We start from the raw sequence: 27,241 nt of genomic DNA on the forward strand, positions 1-27,241 counted from the left end.
ATATAAAACGTTATTAAAATAATTTGTAAGACACGTTCAAATGTGCATATTATGCCAGATCATAGACCATAAACCGACCAGGTGAATGATTTGAGTGGAATGCAAATCTCGTACTTTAATCAAAAATGTTTGTGGCCTCTATTTTTAGGAGGAATCTTGCATGCTTCGAACTGATCTTTTAAACAAGTATTTATTTCCACTATCTATATAAATGCAGCAGTAGTACAAATATTATTCAATAGTATGAACTTAATATTATGTCATATGAGACACAGCAACGGTCAACTGTTGTTAGTGGAATATATATATAGGAGTATATGTTTACACAAATCCTTTGCTCATAGCGCAAAAAAAATTGTGTACAGAATCAATGATATCAAGAAGTATTTTGTTATCTAAATTGACGTTCATAGACAAGAGACCCGTGATCATCCGGGGTAGAATAGGTCTTCAGCAACCCATGCTTGCTGTAAAAGGCGACTATGCTTGTCGTAAAAAGCGACTAACGGGATCGGGTGGTCAGGCTCGCTGATTTGGTTGATGCATGTCATCGGTCCCAATTGCGTGGATCGATGCTCATGATGTCAATCACTGGATTGTCTGATCCAGATTCGATTATTTACAGACCACCGTCATATAGCTGGAATATTGCTGAGTGCGGCGTTAAACAACAAACAAACAAACAAAAACCATATACAAGACGGTTCGAAGATCATAACCATTCAGATGATGATAACTTTCAGATCTGATCTCAGTGTAATTTGGACAGGAAAACCGGTAGTGTAATGCACTTTCGTTGCAAATACCACATGGAAATTCAGCATTATGACTAATAAATATTTCCAGTTTGTAATGATCAGATCCCTGCATCCAAGCCTTAACTTAAACTTACCACGTGATGCATGAATGAAATGAAAGATGAATTAAAAGTTTCGTATTTCTTGGGTTTATTTTCTTGTACAAACTGGTTTGTTTGTTATTCGTTTCTGTCTTCCAGATTACCATATGGCGATCTTCAAAATTGCTTTACTAACTGTCTAATGTTTGAACCAACAACAAGAAACAATAACTGTTATCAGAGGGTGTGTAATGCAGCTACATAACTCCCCTGCAGTTATGAGAATTATCAATTGACCTCTAGTCTCCAGAATAACACTGTCAATAAGCAACAATCGCAGCTACTGGAATTTGTATTTGCAAGCACTATAACAATTGCAATTACCATAGCATACCTCAACACCAATTAGCTGTGAGTTCGGCGAAGCGAGACAGATCAAACTCGAGAAATAACAATACTGTACACCGATAAACGGCCGAAGCGTTTTCTTTCTGTATTCAAGAAGGACCTAACATGGCTAGAAATTCATTCATAAAAACGCATCTTGCATAACAAATATGAAATCTTTGTTGAAATAACACGCGCAAACGAAACAATATTGTAGTAATTCCCTTCACGCATCAACAACTTAGTGTGAATTAACGTTAGTTTGACAGAAAGTATTATAAAGAAAAACGCACGGGGCTCCCCCTGGCGGCCAAGTTTGAGGTCAACCGGAAGTGTGTTAGAAAACAAAAGTGCAGGTGCGATGCGACAGCTCTTACTTTGAGTATAAACAGCACGTAATCATGAGGACGGATCAGAAATTATTTTGTCTTAAGAGCTCCAGTGTGATCTTTATTATTCTTCTCTGGGTAAGTTACCATTTATCCTAATCGCATGCGTTCAACATTCCAGTAACATATGCAGGCAGTCCTGTCATCGACAGTCGAAATTCGATCGGCAGTCGCGTAGTTTTTGACCCGAGAGATGTTGTGAACTGAGAACGGATTAATCGTCAATGTTGACAGCGGATGGATTAAGAATCTGCAGTTTCCGCACATTCGCAATTATTTTCCCGACTGGATATTTGAACTACACCAGTCATACAATTTGTTATCTCGTCTGTTCTTTATGAAGCTCTTCACTGGAGCCTTACATCATTGCAATTTCCAACAAGGAATTTCCAAAATTACCCAGATTAGGCGAAGGTGATTGTGTGATTGATCAATTTTTGTGTTAGCAACAACGAGACACCCTTTTCTCCAAGGATGCCAATCGATAATGATCCTTAATTTTCTTCAAGTTACCTTTTTCGGCAAGAATTATTTAAGGTAACTGCACATCTGTGAGTCATTGTTAAACTAATTAACAGAATTTGATTACAAAATCCTATTACTTTGCACTCTAGTTACTTTGAAATATCAGGATTTTCCATGCACAGTCTGTAACACTGTTTGCCACACCAAAGTCAATATAGAATTGTTACCTACCGTAACATCTCCAAATTATGGTAAGGGCAGGATGTGAAGATTAGCAGTAAACTGCTATCACTGATGAAAGTGTAAAGTTCACCTTTGTATAAGTATGTACAGGGAACATCAGTTTAAATATGAATTGAACTTTGTAGTTCTCACTTGTCTGTATTGCATAATGTATATTTATGAATACTAGAGATGTGACAATGCCAAGGTGTAAAAGTGACTTTATGTTGTTTACACACTCTTTACAATCGGCAACTTTTGCCACAAGTTCGAAACTTTTGTCTAGTTGCAGGAATATGTGATACATGGGTGAATTATTTTTTAAAAATTATGTAAGCTACATATTCCCGTGGTCCAGTCAAATTTATTACAATCAGCTTGTACTTGTCCATAAAGTATGTCTACTATCAACTGTAAATAATGCCAAAACCAGCCTTTGGCTAATAAGTTTATATGACTGTTTATATGAGTTTAAATGAGTTTAAATGTTTATATGATTACAAACATGTGACAGATGAGAACATGTTAGCATATTCTAAGAATAGGACATGTTTCGTACCAGTATATATGTGTATCATTACGCACAATTGTATCACTACATCCTGGCAATCCTAATGGCAGCCAAACTTGTGTAACTATTGCATGTGCTGTGGTTAACCAGTGGCAGGTGAAAATCTGTTTCTGCTATTAACATGCCGTTTGACACCAAATTGGATGGTAGAAGCTTTTGTCATTGCTCCCTAAATTTCAATCTCTCCTTCAGCTCATTAAAGCAGTGGGCTTGTGTGGCGGTATTTAGTGAAATACCTTTGAGATAGTTGTCATGGTTGTGTCAAACCCTTACTCTTATGACCAGAACATGAGATACCAAGTCCTTGCAGTCTGTAGCTAAGTGTTGACAATTGGCTGGGATGTCAGCATCAATCATCAGTTAGTACTGGTATGTTTAAATTGACCAATCAGTCATTAACATTGTGTATAACAATAATCAGATGTAAACATGGTCAAATGAGTCTTGATATACCAAACATTTCTGGATTGGTTAAATGTTGATGAGGCTTTGTTTCATATTGCATAAATCTGATCATGCTGAAGAATAACACTTGTGTCGAAAATAGTTTTTACCTTCAGCCGTTTCACTTGTAACATTGTTTTACCCTGAATTTTTCTTTTGGCATCAGATTCAGTTAATTAGCATTAATATACAGATTGTTTTTAGCTGGTGTTTTGTGACAGAGAGGACTTTTCATCAGCGTTAAAAATTGGCGCTAGTCCTGTAGTCCTTGCCAAAATGCCCAATAGTTAAGGTTTTAAGGGGATTTGCTATATGTTATCATTATAAGGACTAGTGGGCTAAAACTGTTAGTTTTTACCACTGTTAATAGAATTATACCGTATTTGACGTAATAAGCACCCACAGCGATATTTGCTAATATATTGGCTAGTGAACAATCCCAATCGGCACCCCTTCCGATTGATCAATGTACATAAAACTTATTTATTCATGTATAATACGCACTCTTGTGTTATATCACCCTTAATTATGGGCAATCAAATTCTTGAAAAATATATCTGTCGTATGTAAACACTTCAGGCTGTTAGCATAAACCACGAAATTTACGATCTTTCAACTCAAAATAATATTCTAATAAGCGCCCCCTTTTTTCTAACTTTGAGAGCGCATTGGACGCTTATTAAGTTGAATACGGTAATAGAACTGGGCTTCAGACTTGTACACTGGATGATTCACTCACTGCATCAGTTCATGGCATACCAGTTAATATGATCATCTGTCATAGCTGACTAGCCAAAACTATCTAGCATCAACAAGACAATTAAAACAAGAGAAAACACTTTTCAAACACTTTGCAAACAGTGAAATTGTCATAACTTGTGCCTTTGGAATTTTGAGTTCCTTGTAAATCTTCACACAAATTTCAGCCAAAGCACACACATAAAGGAATTTTATCTGTGCTTTGAGACAAAAAAAATGAAAGTTTTGCCTCCGGTTGCAATTCTTTTTGTCACCATTAAAAACTCTTCTGTTCACTCACACCAGTATTTTTTCAGCAGAGAACCAACTGTATTTATATTCTTTATCCTTACAGTTGTTCTTAACTTGTTTCAAAGGAAAAATAGTTCTTCAGTTCCTGTTTGTGACTACTTTTGTGTAAGGATATATTGTTAGGGTCATGTTGACATCAGCCATTACATTATAAGGAGACCATAAATGTATGTTCCTGAGCATAAATACATTCTTATATAATATTGTATAAAGTGTTCCATGTCATGCCTTAAAGTTGCGACTAAAACGGTCGCCAAAGCGACCTAAATTTCAATTTGTCTATTGTCTAAGATTCAGATGTAGCCCAATAACTACCTTGCAAAATATCTTGTGGCGACTAAATTCTACTGCTACACTAACAGTTTTTGTCCACTAGTCCTCATAATGATAACATTTAGCAAAACCCTTAAAAATGGCCAATTTCTACTAGTCCTTAGGATACCTTTACCATTGGGCAGTTTGGTAAGGACTACAGGACTAGTGCCAATTTCTAACGCTGATATGTAGACACAACATGTCTGTTAGTAATTGTACTTGAAAATAATTCCTCCTAAAGTAAACAATGAACCGAAATACATCAATATTAATGTAATTAGTATTTTATTTTAGTTGATAATTTATTGGATAAATTAACATAAATTGCATCATTGTTTGAGTCACAAATAATAAAACTAAAATAAAAGTTTTCCACTAATATACAATTCCAAGACTAGTGCTATGACTGGTACATATTATAATAGTTATTTGATAAAAGATAATTTTAAATGCTTTTGGCTACCTACAATATTGACTTGACTTCTTGATTTTACCACTGGCTACCTGGAAAACAATACTTGTAGCCATGGCTACTTGGTAAAAAAATAAACTTTAAGGCCTGCATGTTTTTCAAATATATCACTGCCAATTATCAATTTGTGAAAGGTTGTATCAGCCCTTGACATACAGCATTATTTCCTCTATAATGCAGCATTGTGTTAGTCATTAAAACGTTCACAAGTCTAATTGAAATAGGACTCTTAAGATTGTGTGGGTTGGTTTTTCCTGGTTCGAGTGAGATACTGGCTTATTCATGGACACACCTCGACACATGTTATCAACAGTTATATATGTGATACATCATATATATCCCACCCTATTTGACCTGAATGTCCAGTGTTCACACTAAGTCTCTTGTTTTGGTGGAGCTATGTTTAGAATGGTATATAGGTTATGTTGGCTATTGTGTTCGTATTAACCGATTGTATGTGGCATTTGGTACACATGACATTTCTTCTTGATAGATATCCTACATCAGTTTAATCATGAATAATGCAGTAAATAATTAACTGTCAAATGCCAACTGCTTTGGATACATCTTACATGTTGTATGAGGCAATCAAATGCCAATGGTAGAATCCTTTTTTTCTTCATAGTTCTCTGTTTGCAAGAATGTTTTGATATTTAAAATGTCTTATATTGGGTTTTTCTCACATTGATAAAGCAAGTTGAATAGATATGGAAATTAAAATAATTAATTAATGATGTTCACAAGCATTCACTTCAAATCTTGATAGAAAAAAATTCATATTTCTGTGTTTGCAGTAATGATTTCTGATTTTTTGGGTCTTAATTTGGGGCTTTCTCTGAAAAAGCATATTTGAATAGATATGCAAATTAATATAATTAATTAATGATGTTCACAAGCATTCACTTCAAATCTTGAAACTTTTTTTCTTCATATTTCTGTATTTGCAGTAAAGATTTCTGATTTTTTTGGTCTTATTTTGGGGTTTTCTTACATTGTCTTTTTTTTGATAAAGCATGTTTGAATAGAGATGCAAATCAAAATAATTAATTAATGATGTTCACAAGCATTCACATCAAATCTTGAAACTATTAAGTTGATTTCCAACAGTGTCATCTGTTTTTAATAATTCATGCGCCATCACAGAAGCATCAGATAAGAGAATGCCAAAGCTGAATCTAGGATTTTAAAATATTCTGGAAATAGTTTTTCTCAATACATGAAAGCCAAAATATTTAACTTCGGAGAGGAAACTCACAGTAACACTGATGTAATCTCATTGCAATCCCTATGTGGGCGTGACAGCCTCAGGCACAGGCTACAGCTATTGTATCAGCCTCTGAGATCAGCTGTTGATATAGACAGTCGTACATTTCACCAGCTACCCGCCACCCTTTGTTGCCCTAGCATGACTAAGGAGGATGGTACTTGACAGGAAGAATATTTCCTCACCCCATTATGCCTTACTGATGGTGTTGTTGTGTGGTGTTGGACTATTGGTGCCTTTTATCACGTTTGTACACCCATGGGGGTCTCTATCACCTGGTGGGCATGTTGACCTTTGTGATGGGTACTTAAGTCAAGCATCTAGAAGTTAATGAACTGTTTTCAACACATGGTTAAGCAGCAGAGATAAGTAGTATAGGTAGTACATGTGTAGGTAATGGTGTTATTTGCTTAGAGTTATATCATGTTAATATTAAGTTTCTTTGCTTATTTTTGTTAAGTGAATGTAATAAAAAAAAAAAATTAAATTATTTTTTAAATTTTTTAATTATTTAAAATATATATATATATATATAGGAAAACCATCTGTCCAAAATGAATTCCTTAAGTGCTCTGTTTATGAGCCATGGTTTGGCAGCAGCATCATTTTCTTATCTGTAGGTTTCACCAAAGTGGTAAAAGTCTATTACTTGAGGCACTTTTTGCTCTCCTCCCATAATTCGCCAATGTGCAATGATTGTGAGTGACAGTGGGGAGAGTTTTAAAGTCACATCAGCTATGATATAACTGAGATACTGTTTCAGCAGGGTTAGACTAACATATAGTCACCAGAATAAAGTATGTATATTGTTTAATAAACATAATTCTACAGTACAGGGTTTGAAGTCCCTTGTACTGTCACAATTAATTTCACAATGGTATGGTTGAAATAAAATCCTGGTATTATGTTTGTTTTACGCCGCACTCAGCAATATTCCAGCTATATGACAGCGGTCTGTAAATAATCGAGTCTGGACCAGACAATCCAGCGATTGACATCATGAGCATCGATCCACGCAATTGGGATGGATGACATGCTTCAACCAAGTCAGCGAGCCTGATCACCCGATCCCGTTAGTCACCTTTTACGAAAGCATAGTCGCCTTTTACGGCAAGCATGGGTTGCTGAAGACCTATTCTACCCCGGAATCTTCACAGGTCCCTGGTATTATGGGTGCACTTCGTAATCAGATTTTGTTTTTATAAAAACACCTCAGTGAAGCCAGTGATGCATTTACTTCACAGAAGTAGACCAGACAAACATGTGGAATATTATGATGATAGATGACGTATGAACATATTTATTGAACAGAATATCAAGTTATCCATTTCCTTATTCATTGAAAAATATTCTTTGGTTGTCAAACTTAAATCTCAAAGAGCACACCTATAGATTTTATAGGGGAGTGAGGTAGCCAAGTGTTTAGAGTGTTTGCTTGTCACATCGAAGGCTCGGGTTTGATTCCTCACGTAGGTGACTGAAGTCAGTGTTTGGTGTCCCCCGCTCTGATATTGCTATAAGCAGCAAAAAAGCTTACTCACCCACTATAGGTTCACAGGAGTGCCCGGTGGTAAACATGAAATCTGTTTACATTTCTGTCAGTGTCCTATGAAGGAAAAGGTAGTCATGAACCCTGGGGGTGAAACGATTGATTGGTGCACCGGCGCATCTTAATTTTTCATGTGGCGATACAATACATGTATCGATGCAAGACGATACACGTGCTAAAATATGTTACTTACTCATCCTTTAATGACCCCCCAGCAATTTTGTCAGTTTAAAATGACGAGATGTGTTGTAATTAGCGTTCCAAGTTCACTACTAAAAATAACGGCTATGAACAGACGTGTCTACAGCTAGATTTTCATTCAGAATATGCTCGGAAATATTTATGGTCAAGTTTCTACCAATTTGACGTAAATATGTGTATTGCAATATGTATAATATCGCTACCTCTGTATCGAGATACGTATCATATTGTGACGTTACGGTATCGTTTCACCCCTAATGAACCCTCATGCCTCTTAATTTCAGGAGCTAGAAAAAGGGCTGAGTATAGGCTGCTATAGCTGAGAAGGGGATGATAATGCAGTAGTCATTGTTTTATTTTAAATGTATGCTCAAGAGTCTGCAAGAGAGACCAGGTTTACTCACTTTAAGATGCTTATTGAAATAAATGTTTCAGTTCATGTAAATTGTTGGAAAAAGATAAGAGGCTTTTGAGGTTTTCCGTATTGAACCCCATGAAAATCCTCAAGACATGACATTAAGTTGGCCGACAACTACAATTTCAAGATGAGTGAGCAAGCCTTTGGTTGATGGTGCCTGTGAGAGTCTGTTGGGGATGTTAGACAGTTCGGCAGTTTATCACAGACACAGAGACAGCACAGAAGTCGCGTTTACACAGAAATCTGTGATTACTCACAGACCTCAGTGAAAAACATGCAGATTTTCGTCTGCCATGTGTTTAAAAGAAATGTAGACATGGGTTAGGCACACATTCATCATGTCAATAAATAAGTTGAGAACTGGAGGATACAATACAGCCCCAATATGATATTCCGAGGACATGTTTATTGATGGGTGTAAGTGTTTCTATTGCAGTATGATAGAGATGCTGATGTACTCATGTCATTGGTACCTGCACAATCAGACAATGCCAGCTTGACATTGGATACCGTCCTCTGTGCTGTTGACCCGTGAAGATTCTGGGGTAGAATAGGTCTTCAGTAACCCATGCTTGCCGTAAAAGGTGACTATTCTTGTCGTAAAAGGCGACTAACGGGATCGGGTGGTCAGGCTCGCTGACTTGGTTGATGCATGTCATTGATCCCAATTGCGTAGATCGATGCTCATGATATTAATCACTGGATTGTCTGGCCAAGACTCGATTCTTTACAGACCGCCGTCATAAGCTGGAATATTGCTGAGTGCGGCGACAACCAACCAACCAACCAACCAACCAACCAACCAATACTGTTAAAACCCCTTGGAAGAGTTGGGTTAGAAGTGTCCATCAGCAACCCATTCTTGTCGTCCACCAAATGCGACTGGTGGGATCTGGTGGTCATACTTGCTGACTTGGTTGATGCATGTCATCATATCCCAATATGTGTAGATCCATGTTCATGATGTCATCAATCACTGGATTGTCTGGTCCGGACTCAGTTATTTGCAGACTTTGTCATGTAGCTAGAGTATTCCCAGTGCAGCATTAAACAACAAACAACACTATTAATATTGACAAAATGTAATGTCACTTCACAGAACAATGAAGCTGTAACCATGGCAACTGTTCTTTGAATTTTGTTTTTGTGTGAATTGGAAGATTTTGTGCCAGTTTGATTTGAGTTTCATATCGTGGAACAAATATCTGTCCCTGTATTAGATAATAAACATTGGTATGTAAAACATGTTGCGATACTTAGGATAATGTAAGATCAATGCTGTGATGACTGATAGAGAGAGGCTGATGTCGTGTATGATGTCAAATACCATAGGAACAAATCTCATGGATGAAAGTCAAGGATTTATTAAATCCCAGTGTTGAATGACTGAGGAGTCCCTTAATTCAAATACAATAGGAACAAACCTCAAAGATAAAAGTCAAGGATTCATAAAATCCCAATGTTGAATGTTGAATGTCTGAGGAGTCCCTTAATTCAAATACTATAGAAACAAATCTCAAGGATGAAAGTCAAGGATTTATCAAATCCCAGTGTTGAATGTTGAATGACTGAGGAGTCCCGTAATTAAAATACAATAGGAACAAATCTCAAAGATTAAAGTCAAGGATTCATTAAATCCCAATGTTGAATGTCTGAGGAGTCCCTTAATTCAAATGCTATAGAAACAAACCTCAAAGATGAAAAGTCAAGGATTTATTAAATCCCAGGGTTGAATGTTGAATGACTGAGGAGTCCCTTAATTCAAATACAATAGGAACAAACCTCAAAGATGAAAGTCAAGGATTCATTAAATCCCAATGTTGAATGTCTGAGGAGTCCCTTAATTCAAATGCTATAGAAACAAATATCATAGATGAAAGTCAAGGATTTATTAAATCCCAATGTTGAATGTTGAATGACTGAGGAGTCCCGTAATTAAAATACAATAGAAACAAATCTCAAGGATGAAAGCCAAGGATTCATTAAATCCCAATGTTGAATGTTGAATTTTCAACACTGCTTGTCTCAGGCTCTTCAGTCTCCCATCTGACCTGCTTTCCAGTCAACAGTAGCCAGCCTCGTGTCAACAACGGTGTTAAATCCTCCCCCCTCACCCCCTTCTCCAGTAATCCAGGCAACACATGCTATGTGACATGGTTTGTCCAAGGAGTAGTACCACAGGTTGCCATCGATTGTTTTCTGGGATTGTGTTCCGGGGAAGTCCAGGCCCCACTTGTGTTTGCTCTCTCCAGTTTACCCCCATTTCTTCCATGTCAGAACTTGTTTTTTCTGTGTCCGCCTTTCCTTCAAGAATGAGGAAATCTATTTTGGCACCCATTCAAGCATTTGGTTTCAAATCCTGTTCAAGAAGTTCTCAATGTCTGTGAAAGGATGTAGCATGGCGTCACTGGTCGTGGCTCCTTCTAGATTGCCACACACCTGTAAATGGAGAAGCGACTAAAATATCTCTGTAGTGTAACTAAATAGGAATATGACAGGGTGAAACAGTTCTAATTGGACCTCTGCCCACAACCATTCTTATCTCACATGAAAGTTGCAGTTTTGAAGTAAAGTGTCAAAGTTGATTTCTCATCCAAAGAATTTGGCCAGGAAAAATCTGTCTTGAATAAAATTTATCTGATTTATGTGGATCATGAATGACGCATGTCATGATTAATGTAAAATAATTCCATTGTGGGGGCTTCGACCCCTTTCTATGTCTGTAGACATGTGGTGTAGAATCGTTAGAAGTTTTTTATTCTGTTTCTATTCTTTATTTTCTGGGGTGCACCGGTTCCCAGTAAGGTTCTTGTAAGACTCAGCGTTCGCTCGTCATGCCGAAGACCTGGGTTTGATTCCCGACGTGGGTACATTGTATGAAGCCCATTTCTGGTGTCCCCTGCCATGATATTGCTGGAATATTGCTCAAAGCGGCGTAAAACCATACTCACTCACTCACTGTAAGAGTCAGCGAGAAGGTGGATCGGGATTCTGTGGTCAGGCTCTGTAATGTGGCTTACTGCTGCAGGTTATTCTGCCCTGACAGTGTTGATATGCTCATAATGTCAACCGGGCGGTCGGGTAGCCTAGTGGTTAAAGTGTTCGCTCGTCACGCTGAAGACCCGGGTTCGATTCCCGACATGGGCACAATGTAAAACCATACTCACTCACTCATAATGTCAAGCACTGGTTGTTCATATTCCGTTCTTAACAAGTTGCCTAGATACAACTTGTGTATATCAGTGACAACTGATGCCCTTTGACTTTTAGAATCATCCTGCTTAGAGAACCATTTTGCTGTTACAAACAGAATTTGTCATGCCAATGGATAATATTTACAAAAATGTAACACAATTGGACATGTTTGTTTGTTGTTTAACGCCACACTCAGCAATATTCCAGCTATATGACGGTGATCTGTAATAATTGAGTCTGGGCCAGACATTCCAGTGATTGATATCATGACCATCGATCCACACAATTGGAATACAATGTCAGCAAGCCTTACCACCTTACCGTTAGTTGCCTCTTCCGACAAGCATAGTCACCTTTTTTGGCAAGCATGGGTTGCTGAAGACCTATTCTATCCAGATCTTCATGGGTCGGACATGTTGGTACTGTGTGTTCCTTTATAGTATAAAAGGAGTGATGTGCTTTTTCCTAGCTAAAATATTTGCATCCATGGCATAAACACGATACTACCATACTGCAGCCTCCAATAATTAATTTTGTCCAGTATGCATGAGCATTATGTATTAACTAAAGCCCATTCCTGGACATGTTGAACCAGCTCATACTTAAATTCTATTTGTTATTTGTTTAGTGAGTCCTTCATAGGCCATGATCCAGTAATGATGACACACCAGTAGGGTTAATACAATCGAGGGAGGCGAGGGAATTTAAAGTGAGGTGTGCATGGATAAAATCCATTCAATTAATAATAGCCTTCTGGCATGCAGTGATGATGACAAAAACCACATGCTTTTTAGGAAGTTTCTTGAGGTTTTTATAGTTACTGTCTTGAAATTCTTCATGGAAGCAAATGATGGTCTTTATTATGAGAGATAGACTTTGTAAAGAGCCCACAGTTCCCATTTGTCGCGATGGCAGAGTGCAGAGACGAGTCCCGCGGGGGACACAGGAATGGGTATCATTTATAAGGCTAGATCAGTTTATTTGCTACTACTTTACTAAGGATGCTTTTGGTCAATATCATAGGCAAAAGGAGAGGATTAGGAAAATTGAAAAAAATAGCTTATAAAACGAGACCATAATTTGGTTTGGCTTTTTCAGACAAGTAATATCGACATGATACAGAGGGTCTTCCACCTGACTTTGTTAGGCTCTTAAGATGTTTCCTGAATCTTCTGTACAGTCCCATGTCACTGTTATGACACGTACACATGACAAATAATTAAAAACTTGAGAAAACGGTTTTTCAAAGAAATTCAAATTTGAAATCCCCAATTGCAGATCAGTTAAAAAATGTAAGTATCATGTGACAGTGTTCTTGCAGAAATTAAACAAAATAAGATGGGAAATGCAATTTGTTGAGTGTGGTTTAAGTCTGTTACAAAGGGCAATAGACACATATCCCAAATGCCATGATAAGTCTGTATTGAGTTAAGTTTTAGTTAGCTTTTGAAAACTTGAAGATTAAAGGAGGTCTCCCTTGGAGAACCAGTCTTGGCTTCCATAAACCAGGCAGACTTGATCTTTCAAACATTTGATCAGAGTGTATCGAACAAGGAATAATAATTAACGTTGGTGGGGAATTGAGTATCAAAATAAACATGTTCTTATCTGAATTTACTTTAGCTCTACTGTATGAGGAACCTGATAACAGCATCCTTCCTTCCTCCTTTTCTGTTTTATGATTGTCAGGGGGCACGGGTGGCCAAGTCGTCCAAGGTGCTGCAGAGTTGTGTCCCTTGGGCATGCCAGCTCCCTTTGGTGGTGGGTTCTAATCCCAGTTCACTCCGATTGTGTTTCTAGGTTTGTCATCTCCATACTCGTGCTCGTGAGTTTCACCAAGGTGGTAAACAAAGATCCCGGATAGAATAGGTCTTCAGCAACCCATGCTTGTCATAAAAGGCGACTATGCTTGTCGTAAGAGGCGACAAACGGAATTGGGTGGTCAGGCTCGCTGACTTCGTTGATGCATGTCATCGATCCCAACTGCGTGGATCAATGCTCATGATATCAATCACTGGATTGTCTGGTCCAGACTCGATTATTTTCAGACCGCCGTCATATAGCTGGAATATTGCTTCTTGTGGCGTTAAACAAACAAACGAACCAACAACCATCACTTTGGGCTTCCTCCCACTTTGAGTTATTATGTAATTATAAAACCCTGTTGATCGGTCACTGCATGGTGTTATCGTGTGTTGTCATCCAGATAAGGGGCAGTGGGGTAGCCTAGTAGTTACAGCATTAGCTTGTCACTGAAGACCCAGGTTCAGTTCCCGTCATGAGTACAATGTCTGAAGCTCATTTCTTGTGTCCTCTGCCGTGATATTACTGGACTATTGCTAATGCGGCATATAACCATACTCACTCCCTCATCCAGATTAATAAATGTTGTATGTATGTAGAAATTCTCAGCACTGGCTGTCCTGAAGATGAAATCTATGGATTGACAGGATCTGGAATAACAAGGTTTTACTTCTCTGTTAAATATAGGAATGAAAAGAGCTCTTGTCATCACCCGAATGTTGACATAAACATCCTCCCTCAATGAAAATACCACAGCCCAACACCTCTAGAGCCCCATTAGCATAATTAGTATCTGACCCTGCGATTAAATTCTACTCCCAAAGAAATTGGGGTTGATCTATTTCTGAATTATAAGCATAGCCACAAGTTCTGTTTGAGATTTGCACCAGACACACGCTAGTTTATACCAGCATGTGTTTACATCATTTGGGGCTGGGTGTAGAAGGCATCTTGTTAACATGGCCGAGTTGAAGTGGGTGCAGGAGACGCAGGCACTTAAACTCTTCGTGTGATGTCAAGGCCGTGGATTAAGCTCATTTCCTTATAAACCCCCTTGTCCCTAGACAGCATCCCACACAAGTCTAGGAGGTAGCAGAGGGTTTGGAACAGGGCTTAATGGACAAAATGATCTGAGCACTGAAATTGTAAAGAAGGGTACATCGAGAGAGAGAGTGATTACTTGTCAAATTTTAATTTCAGAGTTATATTAATTAATTAAATTGCATCTACGCTGCACTGTGACTGCCATTAATCCAGACACCAGGTGTCCAGAAAGCTTTCCTTAGAATTACCACGACAGGGCATTACATTTGTTTGTTTGTTTGTTGTTTAACGCCACACTCAGCAATATTCCAGCTTTATGGCAGCGGTCTGTAAATAATCGAGCCTCGTGGTTAAAGCGTGGTTTAGCCCGTCACACCAAAGACCCGGGTTCGATTCCCGACATGGGTACAATGTGTGAAGCCCATTTCTGGTGTCCCCTGCCGAGATATTGCTGGAATATTGCCAAAAACGGTGTGAAACCACTACTCTCACTCACTCACTCACTCACTCACTCACTCACTCACTCACTGCTATAATTTGCCTGCCTCAGATTCGAAATCATTCAGTCAAAGTCACTGTTATAGTTGATGTCAGCATATGGGAACTGGCACTAGTCCTATAGTCCTTGCCAAACTGCCCAACAGTTTAAGGTATTATAAGGACTAGTCAGATTCCAGAGGCAAAGGACATATCTGACTATAAAAGTCCAGTTTACACCCTTGAAGCATGGACTTATATTTTGGCTGGACGAATGAGTCTCATAATAAATAGTCCAATCAAAATCGTGTAACGTTATTCACATCCGGTTCGTAGACAGCCTGTTGACAGCCATGCAGATTTGGGGCGATTGCAGGATTTGCAGAGCATGTGTACTGTCAACTGGGTGTCAACAAATATTTCCAAGTCTTTTCATGTTTTTGATCTAGGTGCTCAAGTGATTTGATGCACTTCGCGAGGTTTTATTACAATTTTGTTTGAAGCATTTGCCAGTGATATGAGAGGTGGAATCTGATTAGTCAATAGGAGGGACATAGAAGGGACAAAACTGGTGGCGCTACTGGAGCCATGAAATTATAACCTAGTTCAGCAAGGGTGGAAACTGGACTGTTATAGTCAGTTAACTCCCTTGCCTTCGGAAGATGGGACTTGTAGTAATTTGCCATTTTTAAGGGTTTTGCTACGATATCATTATGAGGACTAGTGGACTAAACATGTTTGTTTCTGTCACTGAAAATAATTACTAAAACTCTTATCTGTTTTCTGCTTATACCCCCCTTCTCAGTTGGATAAGACATCAAGGGTTCACTAAGGGGCACAGCTGGCCCAGTTGTCTAAGGCGCCCAGATTTGCTGTGCAGAGTTCCGTCCCTTGGCCAGAAATTTATGATTGTGGGTTCGAATCCTGGTTCGCCCCGATTATGTTTCTAGGTTTGTCAACACCATACCCATGCTCGTGGGTTTCACCGAAGTGGTAAACGTCCGAGACCTGCATCACTTTGGGCTTTCCTCCCACATTAAGCTGACACGCTGCGATATAACTGGAATACTGTTAAAAGCGGCGTTAAACCAAACTCACTCACTCACTCACTCAAGGGTTCACTCATCACGCCGAAGACCCAGGTTCGATTCCCCATGTGGGTACGATGTGTGAAGCCAATTTCTGTACCCCATCGTGATAATGCTGGAATATTGCTATAAGCAGTGTAAAACCATACTCACTCACCTGTAAGAGAATGTGTTTAACAGGCATGTAATTGTGTGTTTGTTAAGACTACACTCCGCGATATTCCAAGTCACCGAGTGTGACCACCCGATCCATTTGGCCGCGTCTTTCGACCAGCATGGTTACTACAGACATATTCTAACACGGATCCCATCAGGGCAATCATTAGAGACCCATTTCTGGAGTCCTCTGCCGTGATATTGCTGGAATACTGCTAAAAGCGGCGTAAAACCAAACTCACTCACTTAATCCAGGGTTAGAAATTGGCACTAGTCCTATACTCCTTGCCAAACTGCCAAATAGTAAAGGTATCCTAAGGACTAGTAGAATTTTGACATTTTTAAAGGTTTTGCTATATGCTATCATCATAAGGACTAGTGGACTGAAACTGTTAGTTTCTACGGCTGTAATCATTAGAGATGCCCCTTGCCTCAGGTACACAACTAAGCGGGATCAGAATCTTGAAGTATATGCTGTGATTAGGCAGGCTCCATGGAAACAGAGCAGAACCAATTCTTGAAGTCAGTCCCTATGATTAGACATGCCTGTTCTTGCTTTAATCCATTTGATCATGATGATCTGTCTCATGTGAAATGTTATTTTTGACAGTTTTCCTGTATGTTTATGTTTTTGGAGAAAGAGCTGTTTCATCAGATTGCATTGTGGAAAGTGTAATGAAATTGTGTGGTTACTCCATTCTCTCATCTATTCATCGTCCACCCATCTGTCCACTAACCCTTCCAGTTCCAGGGCTTGAAAAATCTACTTGTCTGCTCGTATTTTTGGTTGGCAGAATGTGCAGGGCGAGAAAGATGTGAAGAAACACTTGTCCTGCGGGGCGAGTACATTTATTTCAATCGTATTAGTTCATCTCTGATCGTTTTCAATCAGATGTGCAGGATAATTTGGAACCTGAAATACATTTCATTTCTCGTACATTCGTAGTAATAATTACGAAATACATGTTTCTTAAATCATGAATAGAAAGCATACTTGTCAACTGTCTGTTTTAGAAATTAACAAAAATATATTTGCTCGGCAAGTCTCAAAACTATTTTTTAAAGGGATGCAATTAATATATCTTTTTGTTGTAAGCGACTTGCTGCTGATTGTCAAATGTTAAAGCGAAAGTGAATGATTTTGTGAGGATAATGAAGAGTACGGTTGGGCTGACGAGAGAGAAACATGATTTGAATACCAAACAGGCCCAGAAATGAATTTATTTTGAAATACCCAGTATGACTGTAAAAAACGTAAACAAAATGTTAATGGTTGAATGACTTTGAATGGGCAGAGATGAATGTAGGTGGCAGTGACTGTCAATTATATTGTACTGTCTGTCGTAAATACCCTCAACTCAAAGGTTAATTACAGAAGATGATGATAATATCTGAGAACATAAAACTGTATAAAATTTAATAGGGGAAGTGAAAATATTGCAGGACGAGTACAAAAGAATATCTACTTGCCCTGCAGGACAAGTTGGGTTTAAGAAATATTTCCAACCATGCCATCAATCCACTGAACCATCAATCCATATTTTCAAAAGCATCATTCATCTAACCAAATATCAACAGCCATCCTCATCCTCATCTATCCACACACCCATTTATCCACACACCCATTTATCCACATACCCATTTATCCACACACCCATTTATCCACCTATCCTTTTATCCACATACCCATTTATCCACATACCCATTTATCCACACACCCATTTATCCACACACCCATTTATCCACACACCCATTAATCCACACACCCATTTATCCACACACCCATTTATCCTTACACCCATTTATCCACACACCCATTTATCCACACACCCATCTATCCACACACCCATTTATCCACATACCCATTTATCCACACACCCATTTATCCACACACGCATCTATCCACACACCCATTTATCCACACACCCATTTATCCACACACCCATTTATCCACATACCCATGTATCCACACACCCATTTATCCACATACCCATTTATCCACACACCCATTTATCCGTATACCCATTTATCCACACACCCATTTATCCACATACCCATTTATCCACACACCCATTTATCCACACACCCATTTATCCACATACCCATTTATCCACATACCCATTTATCCACACCCATTTATCCACATACCCATTTATCCACACACCCATTTATCCACATACCCATTTATCCACACACCCATTTATCCACATACCCATTTATCCACACACCCATTTATCCACACACCCATTTATCCACACCCATTTATCCACACACCCATTTATCCACATACCCATTTATCCACACACCCATTTATCCACATACCCATTTATCCACACCCATTTATCCACACACCCATTTATCCACATACCCATTTATCCACACACCCATTTATCCACACACCCATCTATCCACACACCCATTTATCCACACACCCATTTATCCACATATCCATTTATCCACACACCCATTTATCCACATACCCATTTATCCACACCCCCATTTATCCACATACCCATCTATCCACATACCCATTTATCCACATACCCATTTATCTACATACCCATTTATCCACACACCCATCTATCCACACACCCATGTATCCACACACCCATTTATCCACATACCCATTTATCCACACCCATTTATCCACATACCCATTTATCCACACACCCATTTATCCACATACCCATTTATCCACATACCCATTTATCCACATACCCACATACCCATTTATCCACACACGCATCTATCCACACACCCATTTATCCACATACCCATTTATCCACATACCCATTTATCCACACACCCATTTATCCACATACCCATTTATCCACATACCCATTTATCCACATACCCATTTATCCACATACCCATTTATCCACATAACCCATTTATCCACACACCCATTTATCCACATACCCATTTATCCACACACCCATTTATCCACACACCCATTTATCCACATACCCATTTATCCACACACCCATCTATCCATACACCCATTTATCCACATACCCATTTATCCACATACCCATTTATCCACACACCCATTTATCCACATACCCATTTATCCACACACCCATTTATCCACACACCCATTTATCCACATACCCATTTATCCACACACGCATCTATCCATACACCCATTTATCCACATACCCATTTATCCACATACCCATGTATCCACACACCCATTTATCCACATACCCATTTATCCACACACCCATTTATCCACACACCCATTTATCCACATACCCATTTATCCACACACGCATCTATCCATACACCCATTTATCCACATACCCATTTATCCACATACCCATTTATCCACATACCCATGTATCCACATACCCATGTATCCACACACCCATTTATCCACACACCCATTTATCCACATAACCCATTTATCCACACACCCATTTATCCACACACCCATTTATCCACATAACCCATTTATCCACACACCCATTTATCTACATACCCATTTATCCACACACCCATGTATCCACACACCCATTTATCCACATACCCATTTATCCACATACCCATTTATCCACACACCCATTTATCCACACACCCATTTATCCACATAACCCATTTATCCACACACCCATTTATCTACATACCCATTTATCCACACACCCATGTATCCACACACCCATTTATCCACATACCCATTTATCCACATACCCATTTATCCACATACCCATTTATCCACATACCCATTTATCCACATACCCATGTATCCACATACCCATGTATCCACACACCCATCTATCCACACACCCATTTATCCACACACCCATTTATCCACATAAACCATTTATCCACACACCCATTTATCCACATACCCATTTATCCACATACCTAATTTCCTTGGAAGGATAATCATTGCCATAAAAAGGTGATAATTGCCTTGAAAGGGTGATCATTGCCTTGAAAAGTGATCATTTCCTTGAAAAGTGATCATTTCCTTGAAAAGTTCAATCATTGTGCATTAAAAGAGTGATCATTGCCTCAAAAAGTTACTATTGCCTTGAAAAGTCTTCAGATGTGATGGATAGGCCTTCAAATTGATGGCCTAAGTTTTGTTTGAACCACTACAGGAGATAAATTGTATTAGATCTGCTCCAGATATCCCGGCCACTCCATCACTGCCCATTAGTATCAGCAGCAAGTGTCCGTAGGAGTGTTGTCAAACATGCCAGCTCTCCCTCCAGTACTTGTATGCACCATTCAATGTGTGAACTGCACTTAGCACTCCAACAGCAGCACTTCCTGGAACTCGGGCAGGAACTGGGTCACGGTGACACTGGGTTATTGGTCAACAGAGAACAACCAGCCCTGTTCTGATTCATGTGGCATGTTCACTTCCTACAATGAGACACTGGGGATTGAGCACAATGGATACTGCATGTGTTATATGGTTATGATGTTGTATAGGGATGCAACCCATCAATTTCTGTAATAGAAATGTACTTTTCCAGGCCTCAAAGGTGCAACTAAAATGGTCACCAATGCGACCTAAATTTCAATTTGTCTACTGTCAAAAAATTCAGAGGTTACCAAATGACTACCTTGAAAAATATCTTGGCGACTAAATTCTATTGCTACACATATCTAGACACAAAAATAAATAACGGCTGATCTTGGAAAACACGTCTGTTACTAATTGTACTCGCAAATAATTCATCCTAAAGTAAACCATGACCCAAATACATGTATGTTAATGTAATTATTCTTTTATTGTAGTTGATAGTTTATTGGATAAGCAAGGATATACCTATATAATCTAGTAACATAAAATTCGAGTCACAAATAACAAAACTCAAGTACAGTTTCCACTAATATACAATTCCAAGACTAGTGCTATGACTTGTATATATATTATAATAGTTATTTGATAAAAGATAATTTCAAATGCTTTTGGCTACCTACAATATTAGCTTGACTTCTTGATTTTACCTGTGGCTACCTGGAAAAAAAATACTTGTAGCCATATGTCTACTTGGTAAAAACTTAAACTTTGAGGCCTGATTTTAGTTAATGCACATATTGTTTACCAGCATTTTACAAGCTGGAAATAAATTTCTTGGGAGAACTATATCTGATGACCATTTATATCTGCCATGTTTTTACAACATTGATTTTTATATATTGGAGCATGTATGGTAATTTCATCTCTGCATCATTTCTGTCTGAATGTCAACAAACAATCTATTATTATGTGTATTGATTTCATTTCCACAGTTTATTATATATTCATAAGGTACTTCAATCATGAGGACAGGTTGGTTCTTTAGCATGTTTCTCGAGGGTTGATAGGGTTGATGGCATACGGTCATCCCCCTAAAGTTTGGGTTTGATTCCCCATAACTGTATAATATGTGAATATTTCCTAAACAGGGAAAGACACAGCCACTAGTCTATTAGTGACTTGTCCAAGGCTAGCTGTTTTCTATACATCTAGTTCTTTACATAAAACACCAGTCTGAAATTATCTGTGGACTAGCTAAATTTGACTAATGGTGACCTCTTGTAAAAGTGGACTGCCCCCGTGGTCTAATGGTAGAGCGTCCGCCCAGAGAGCGGAAGGTCCGGGGTTCGATCCCCAGCCTTACCAAAAGACGTTAAAAGATGGTACTTGTTGTTACCCTGTCTGGCGCTCGGCATTAAGGGGCTAAAACAAGGACTGGTCAGCTCGGTGTCAGTATACTGTGTCTGAGTGGGGTATTCATGTTGAAACTGCGGCATGGTATCTCAGTGTGCTAGCACTATAAATTGGCATCAATCCGGACTAGTACAAGCAGCCACACACATACATATACACGTGCATGCACGTCCCTATATACCGTATTCGACGTAATAAGCACCCACAAAATTTAGAAATATGTGGCTCTTATTAGAATATTATTTTGGTCCAAAAAAAACAGAGTTGAAAGGTAAATTTCATGGTTTATGCTGACAGCCTGAAATGTTTATATATGACATATATTTTTCCAGTTCACCCATCTTGTAAAGGTGCGATAAAACTCACGAGTACTGTTATGCAGTGCTGAGTTTGACATTGAGTCTTCATCAAAATTAATTTACAGAAGGTATAAGGCTGTTATTCCTACTCAAGAAGAAGCTGTAATTCTTCAGACAATGATTAATGAGATGTCATCATTTTCACTGCGACCACAGACTCATTCTGGGGTATGTAAGTCCATGTACTTCTTCATGACTATCAACCTAATGTGAACCCCGGCTGTACAAGTCAATTATTGCCTCACCTGGCTAGACTGTTCCTTCCACCATGGCTATCTGACATCTATCATTATGTTGGCTGTTGCCACAAGATGCTCTCTCAGACTGCTGAAAAAGTGGCCTAATGGAAGAGCGTCCGCCCGGAGAGCGGAAGGTCCGGGGTTTGATCCCCGGCCGCGTCATACCAAAAGACGTTAAAAGATGGTACTTGTTGTTACCCTGTCTGGCGCTCGGCATTAAGGGGATAAAACAAGGACTGGTCGGCTCGGAGTCAGTATACTGTGTCTGAGTGGGGTATTCATGTTGAAACTGCGGCATGGTATCTCAGTGTGCTAGCACTATAAATTGGCATCAGTCCGGACTAGTACAAGCAGCCACACACACGTGCATGCACGTCGCTATATAAGTGCAATAATCTTGGACGCGACGTTAAACCCCATTTCACCTCACCTCCACCATGGCTATCTGACATCTATCATTACGTTGGCCATTGCCACAAGATGCTCTCTCAGACTGCTGAACAAGCGGTTCTCAACTCTGGCAGCTCTTGTCGGGTTTCTTTGGTTCATGGTGATAACAGTGATGAAAACTAATAAAGTGTTTTAAGCTGTTGAGCACTAAAGAGTCACCGAAAGGATGTTCTCTTAGGCACAATCGTAAAGTTTTTTCACTCGATGGGAATTCTGGGTTAGATTTAGTCCCCAGCAACCTGTGCTGATTGTAAGAGGCAACTATGGATTGAGTGGTCAGACTCGGTGACTATGTTGAGTGCATGTCACCGTATATCATTCAGTGCAATCATTCACTAGATTGATTGATCAAGACTCGATTATGTACAGACAGCTTGAATATTTAGAATTTTGGCTGAGTGTTGCGTTACACAACAAATAAAAAAACAAAAAACAAGATTGTATGGGAGTTCCACAAGCCTCATTTTAGGCTTTCATCACACATTAACCTGACAACATAATACAACTGAAATGTTATCCAATGTGTCTCACTCACTCTTTCATACCAGGGGGGCCACAGATGGCCCAGTCGTCTAAGGCACTGCGATTCACTGTGCAGAGTTGCGTCCCTTGGGCACGCCAGAAACCTATGATTGTGGGTTTGAATCCCAGTTCACCCCGATTATGTTTCTAGGTTTGTCAGCACCATACCTATGCTCGTGGGTTTCACCAAAGCGGTAAACATCATCACTTCAGGTTTTTCTCCTACATTAAGCTGACTCGCCGCGATTTAACTCGAATACTGTTTGAAGCGACGTTGAACCACACTCACTCACTCACTTTCATACCAGACAGGTTGAGAAGGATATCTGTGTTTTTGTTCAGTAATGTAGACGTGCTTTCAGCTGTTACTGAATATATATTGATTGGTTTTTTTGCCCTGTTTTTATGGAGTGTTTTTCTGCACTGGGTATGTCCAGCATTGCTGACTCTACTTCTGTAAGATTAAACAACACGTAATAAATGTCAGATTTCGGCTTCTTTTTATAAGTTGTGACTTTGTTTGTGCCATTAACCTGGGGTGTTTTTCATGGTATTCAGGCCACACTTTTTTTGTTTTTATGTTTCACGGATTTATTCCTGCTTTAGTTGGTTGGTTGGTTGGTTGGTTGGTTGGTTGGTTAGTTAAAACTGCAGCTGGCTTCTTGAATCACTGATAGTGATGTAGACATGGATTTCTTGTTTTATACATATTGTATGAGGGGATCTATATTGCTAGTGGAAGACATAATAAAAATAATATTTTTATGTTTTGTTTATTTCTTGGACCGGCTGCTTTTAAAATATTTTTTTTAAAAAAACAGTTGTTAGAATACCAATATAAAATATCATAAAAAGGAGTGCAGAGACTCTCTTCAGTAATCTAGACTTTCAAAATTATTATAGACTTACATATACTTGTTCCTGGGTCAGGATACCTCAGGTTAGAATTTGTCCCCAGCAACCAATACAAGTGGGCGTGGATGGTTGCTCACAATATCAATCATTGGATTGTCTTGTCCAGACACAATTATTTTCAGACCATCATCATAACAGGTGGAATATTACTGAGTGTGACGTTAAACAACAAGCACGCATGCTCATTCAAATACCATTAGAAGCAAACCACATGGACCAGAGTGTCAACCCTGAATTTTGAACACTGTATGGGCAAACTGTCGTAAGGAAGACATTCCTTTACTGTCCGGTAGGGGAGCTTTAAAATAGGACATGTTTGAGGTTAATACCTCATGTTCTTGTTTTAGATTCAGTCTTGAAATTGTCAAAGCTGAAAATTGGATATGTTATGTAGAGACTGGTCAAACAACATGACAAAAACACCCACACTGCAAATACCGTATTCGACGTAATAAGCGCCCAGGTCGCTCTCAAAATTAGAAATGGGCGGCTCTTATTAGAATATTATTTTGGTGAAAAAAACAGAGTTAAAAGATAAGTTTCGTGGTTTATACTGACCATGCTGACAGCCTGAAATGTTTATATACGACATATATTTTTCAAGAATTTATTTGCCCATAATTTAGGGTGCATATAACACACGAGTGCGTATTTTACGCGAATAAATAAGTCTTGTGTACATTGATCAATCGGAAGGGGTGATAATTGGGTTTGTTCACTAGCCAATAAATTAGCAAATATCGCTGTGGGCGCTTATTAGAGCGGGGCGCTTATTACGTCGAGTACGGTAGACCTTTTTCAGTTCTAGAAACAAATGAGAATCATACTACCAGAATAGATATCCTCTTCCTCCAGACACTAACACTTGATACTAATCCTCCAAACAAAAAGCAAAACAAAACTAGAAAAATGTCCACTAATGTCTGCAGGTAGTAAGACTATTATCGCGTTATCGGTAAATCTCGTAATCCTCAACCCCTGTCGACTGTTTACTTATGCAAAACTAAGCACAATTCTTCATTGCATGATCGAATACAGGACTCATTGCATTGTGTCATGGCTACTCTTAAGTATACACGTTAACTTTTTTATGATAGTTTCTGGAATGTTTTTGAAATGGAATTACCTCTACCTCCATTCGAAATTGGTTAGAAAAGAATTCATTTGTTTGGGCGAAGTCCCTTGACCCAACTTAGGTCGTATTTATACAGATTATACGTAATCCAAGACAGGTAGTGATGTACACCACATAATCCACACGTAACACCACAAAATAGCCAAACCGCGACAATATAGAGTTGCCCGTCCTTGAGTTGCTAATGATAGGTACTTTGTTGTCCGAACTCATTAATCCTTAATCCTTAATCCTTATTGCGTATGCTTAACATTTTGCGTATGACATGTTTAATATGTTAGTAAGTATTCGCCATTTCGATCCATTATAAATCAACTACCGCAATTTTATAGCGTACCATGCTACCATGTACAGTCGACCCGTGAAGATCTGGGGTAGAATAGGTCTTCAGCAACCCATGCTTGCTGTAAAAGGCGACTATGCTTGTCATAATAAGGCAACTAACGGGATCAGGTGGTCAAGCATGCTGACTTGGGTGATGTATGTCATCGTATCCCAATTGCACAGATTGATGCTCATGATGTCACCACTGGACTGGATTGTCTGGTCCAGACTCGATTATATACAGACGGCTGTCATATAGCTGGAATATTGCTGAGTGCGGCGTTAAACAAAACAAACAAACAAACAAAACCATGTACAGCCTGGCAACTAGTCTGTCTTACAGACCCTGATACAAATATATATCAAATACAGCCCATGCAAGTCTATAATGTTTGGCAAGTCTAGATTACTGCAGTATCTGAAAATGAAGAGAGTCACTGGGCTCCCTTTTATTATATTTTTATTAAGATAACTGAACAATTGTTTTTCTGTACGATATGTTCATTTCAGAGACTATATGTTAGTCTACCTGGCAACCATTTCTCAAAAAGATGGCTTCAGCTGTCATAAGTCTACTTGAAAATGGGGGGTTACAGCAGTACCACAGACGTGAAACAGACCCTGTCCCTCAGACAGTCTTGTGATGGATGTTGCCAGACTCAAAACTAATCATTAGGCTGGAAAATGAATAACACCTTTGCTGCTCTGGGTAAAGATCCGTAACCTCCTATGTTATCTTCATGGGGCCCTTTAGGGTTCTAGAGCCCTTTCCTAATCTGTCTTCACTCTATGGGGCCCTTTTAGGGTTGCTGACGTTTTATGTTCTCTCTTGTCTGCATGGGGCGGTGTTAAGGTTGTAGATCTATATTTTCTGTACCTGTCTCTTTTGTATCTTGCCATGTTAAGCATGGTTGGACTTGTAGATCCTCTACTTTGTGTATCTTGTCCTTAGGGGCCCTGTTAGGGTTGTAGCTGTTTTTCTAATCAGGAAAGATAAGGAGAAACTAATTTTTTGCAAGAGGGTTATAAAATGTGTAACTTTCTTTGCTATCAAGGCTATGAGACTGAAATTTGTTGAGCCTTGAAGAGAAAATTGGTTGAGTAGATAACAGATGGGTCCACATGCTTGAACTCAGCTTGAAAAGTTCTTGTTTAATGAGATCCACAAAGAAAGGATGCACAAAGGCTGCAATACATCCAATTAAATCATCCAAGTCATACTCATTGATTGTCTGAAGCCATACAGTTCCAGGTACAAAGTGAGTGTTGTGGACACCG

The 27,241-nt window shown here is 38.9% G+C and overlaps 1 protein-coding gene across 1 annotated transcript in view; it reads left to right on the forward strand.

Moving 5' to 3' along the window:
• Window positions 1-1,540: 1,540 nt before the first annotated feature.
• The window catches only part of LOC124151326 (tetraspanin-19-like), a 74,747-nt gene continuing 49,046 nt past the window's right edge, over window positions 1,541-27,241 (forward strand). Inside the window, exon 1 of the mRNA XM_046523729.2 lies at window positions 1,541-1,692. Within this exon, the coding sequence (XP_046379685.1) occupies window positions 1,627-1,692 (66 nt within the window). The 5' untranslated portion in view covers window positions 1,541-1,626. The remainder of the gene's footprint in view (window positions 1,693-27,241) is intronic.

Source organism: Haliotis rufescens, unplaced genomic scaffold (assembly GCF_023055435.1).
Source record: "Haliotis rufescens isolate VD_foot unplaced genomic scaffold, xgHalRufe1.0.p SCAF_6, whole genome shotgun sequence".
NCBI classification, from domain to species: Eukaryota; Metazoa; Mollusca; class Gastropoda; order Lepetellida; family Haliotidae; genus Haliotis; species Haliotis rufescens.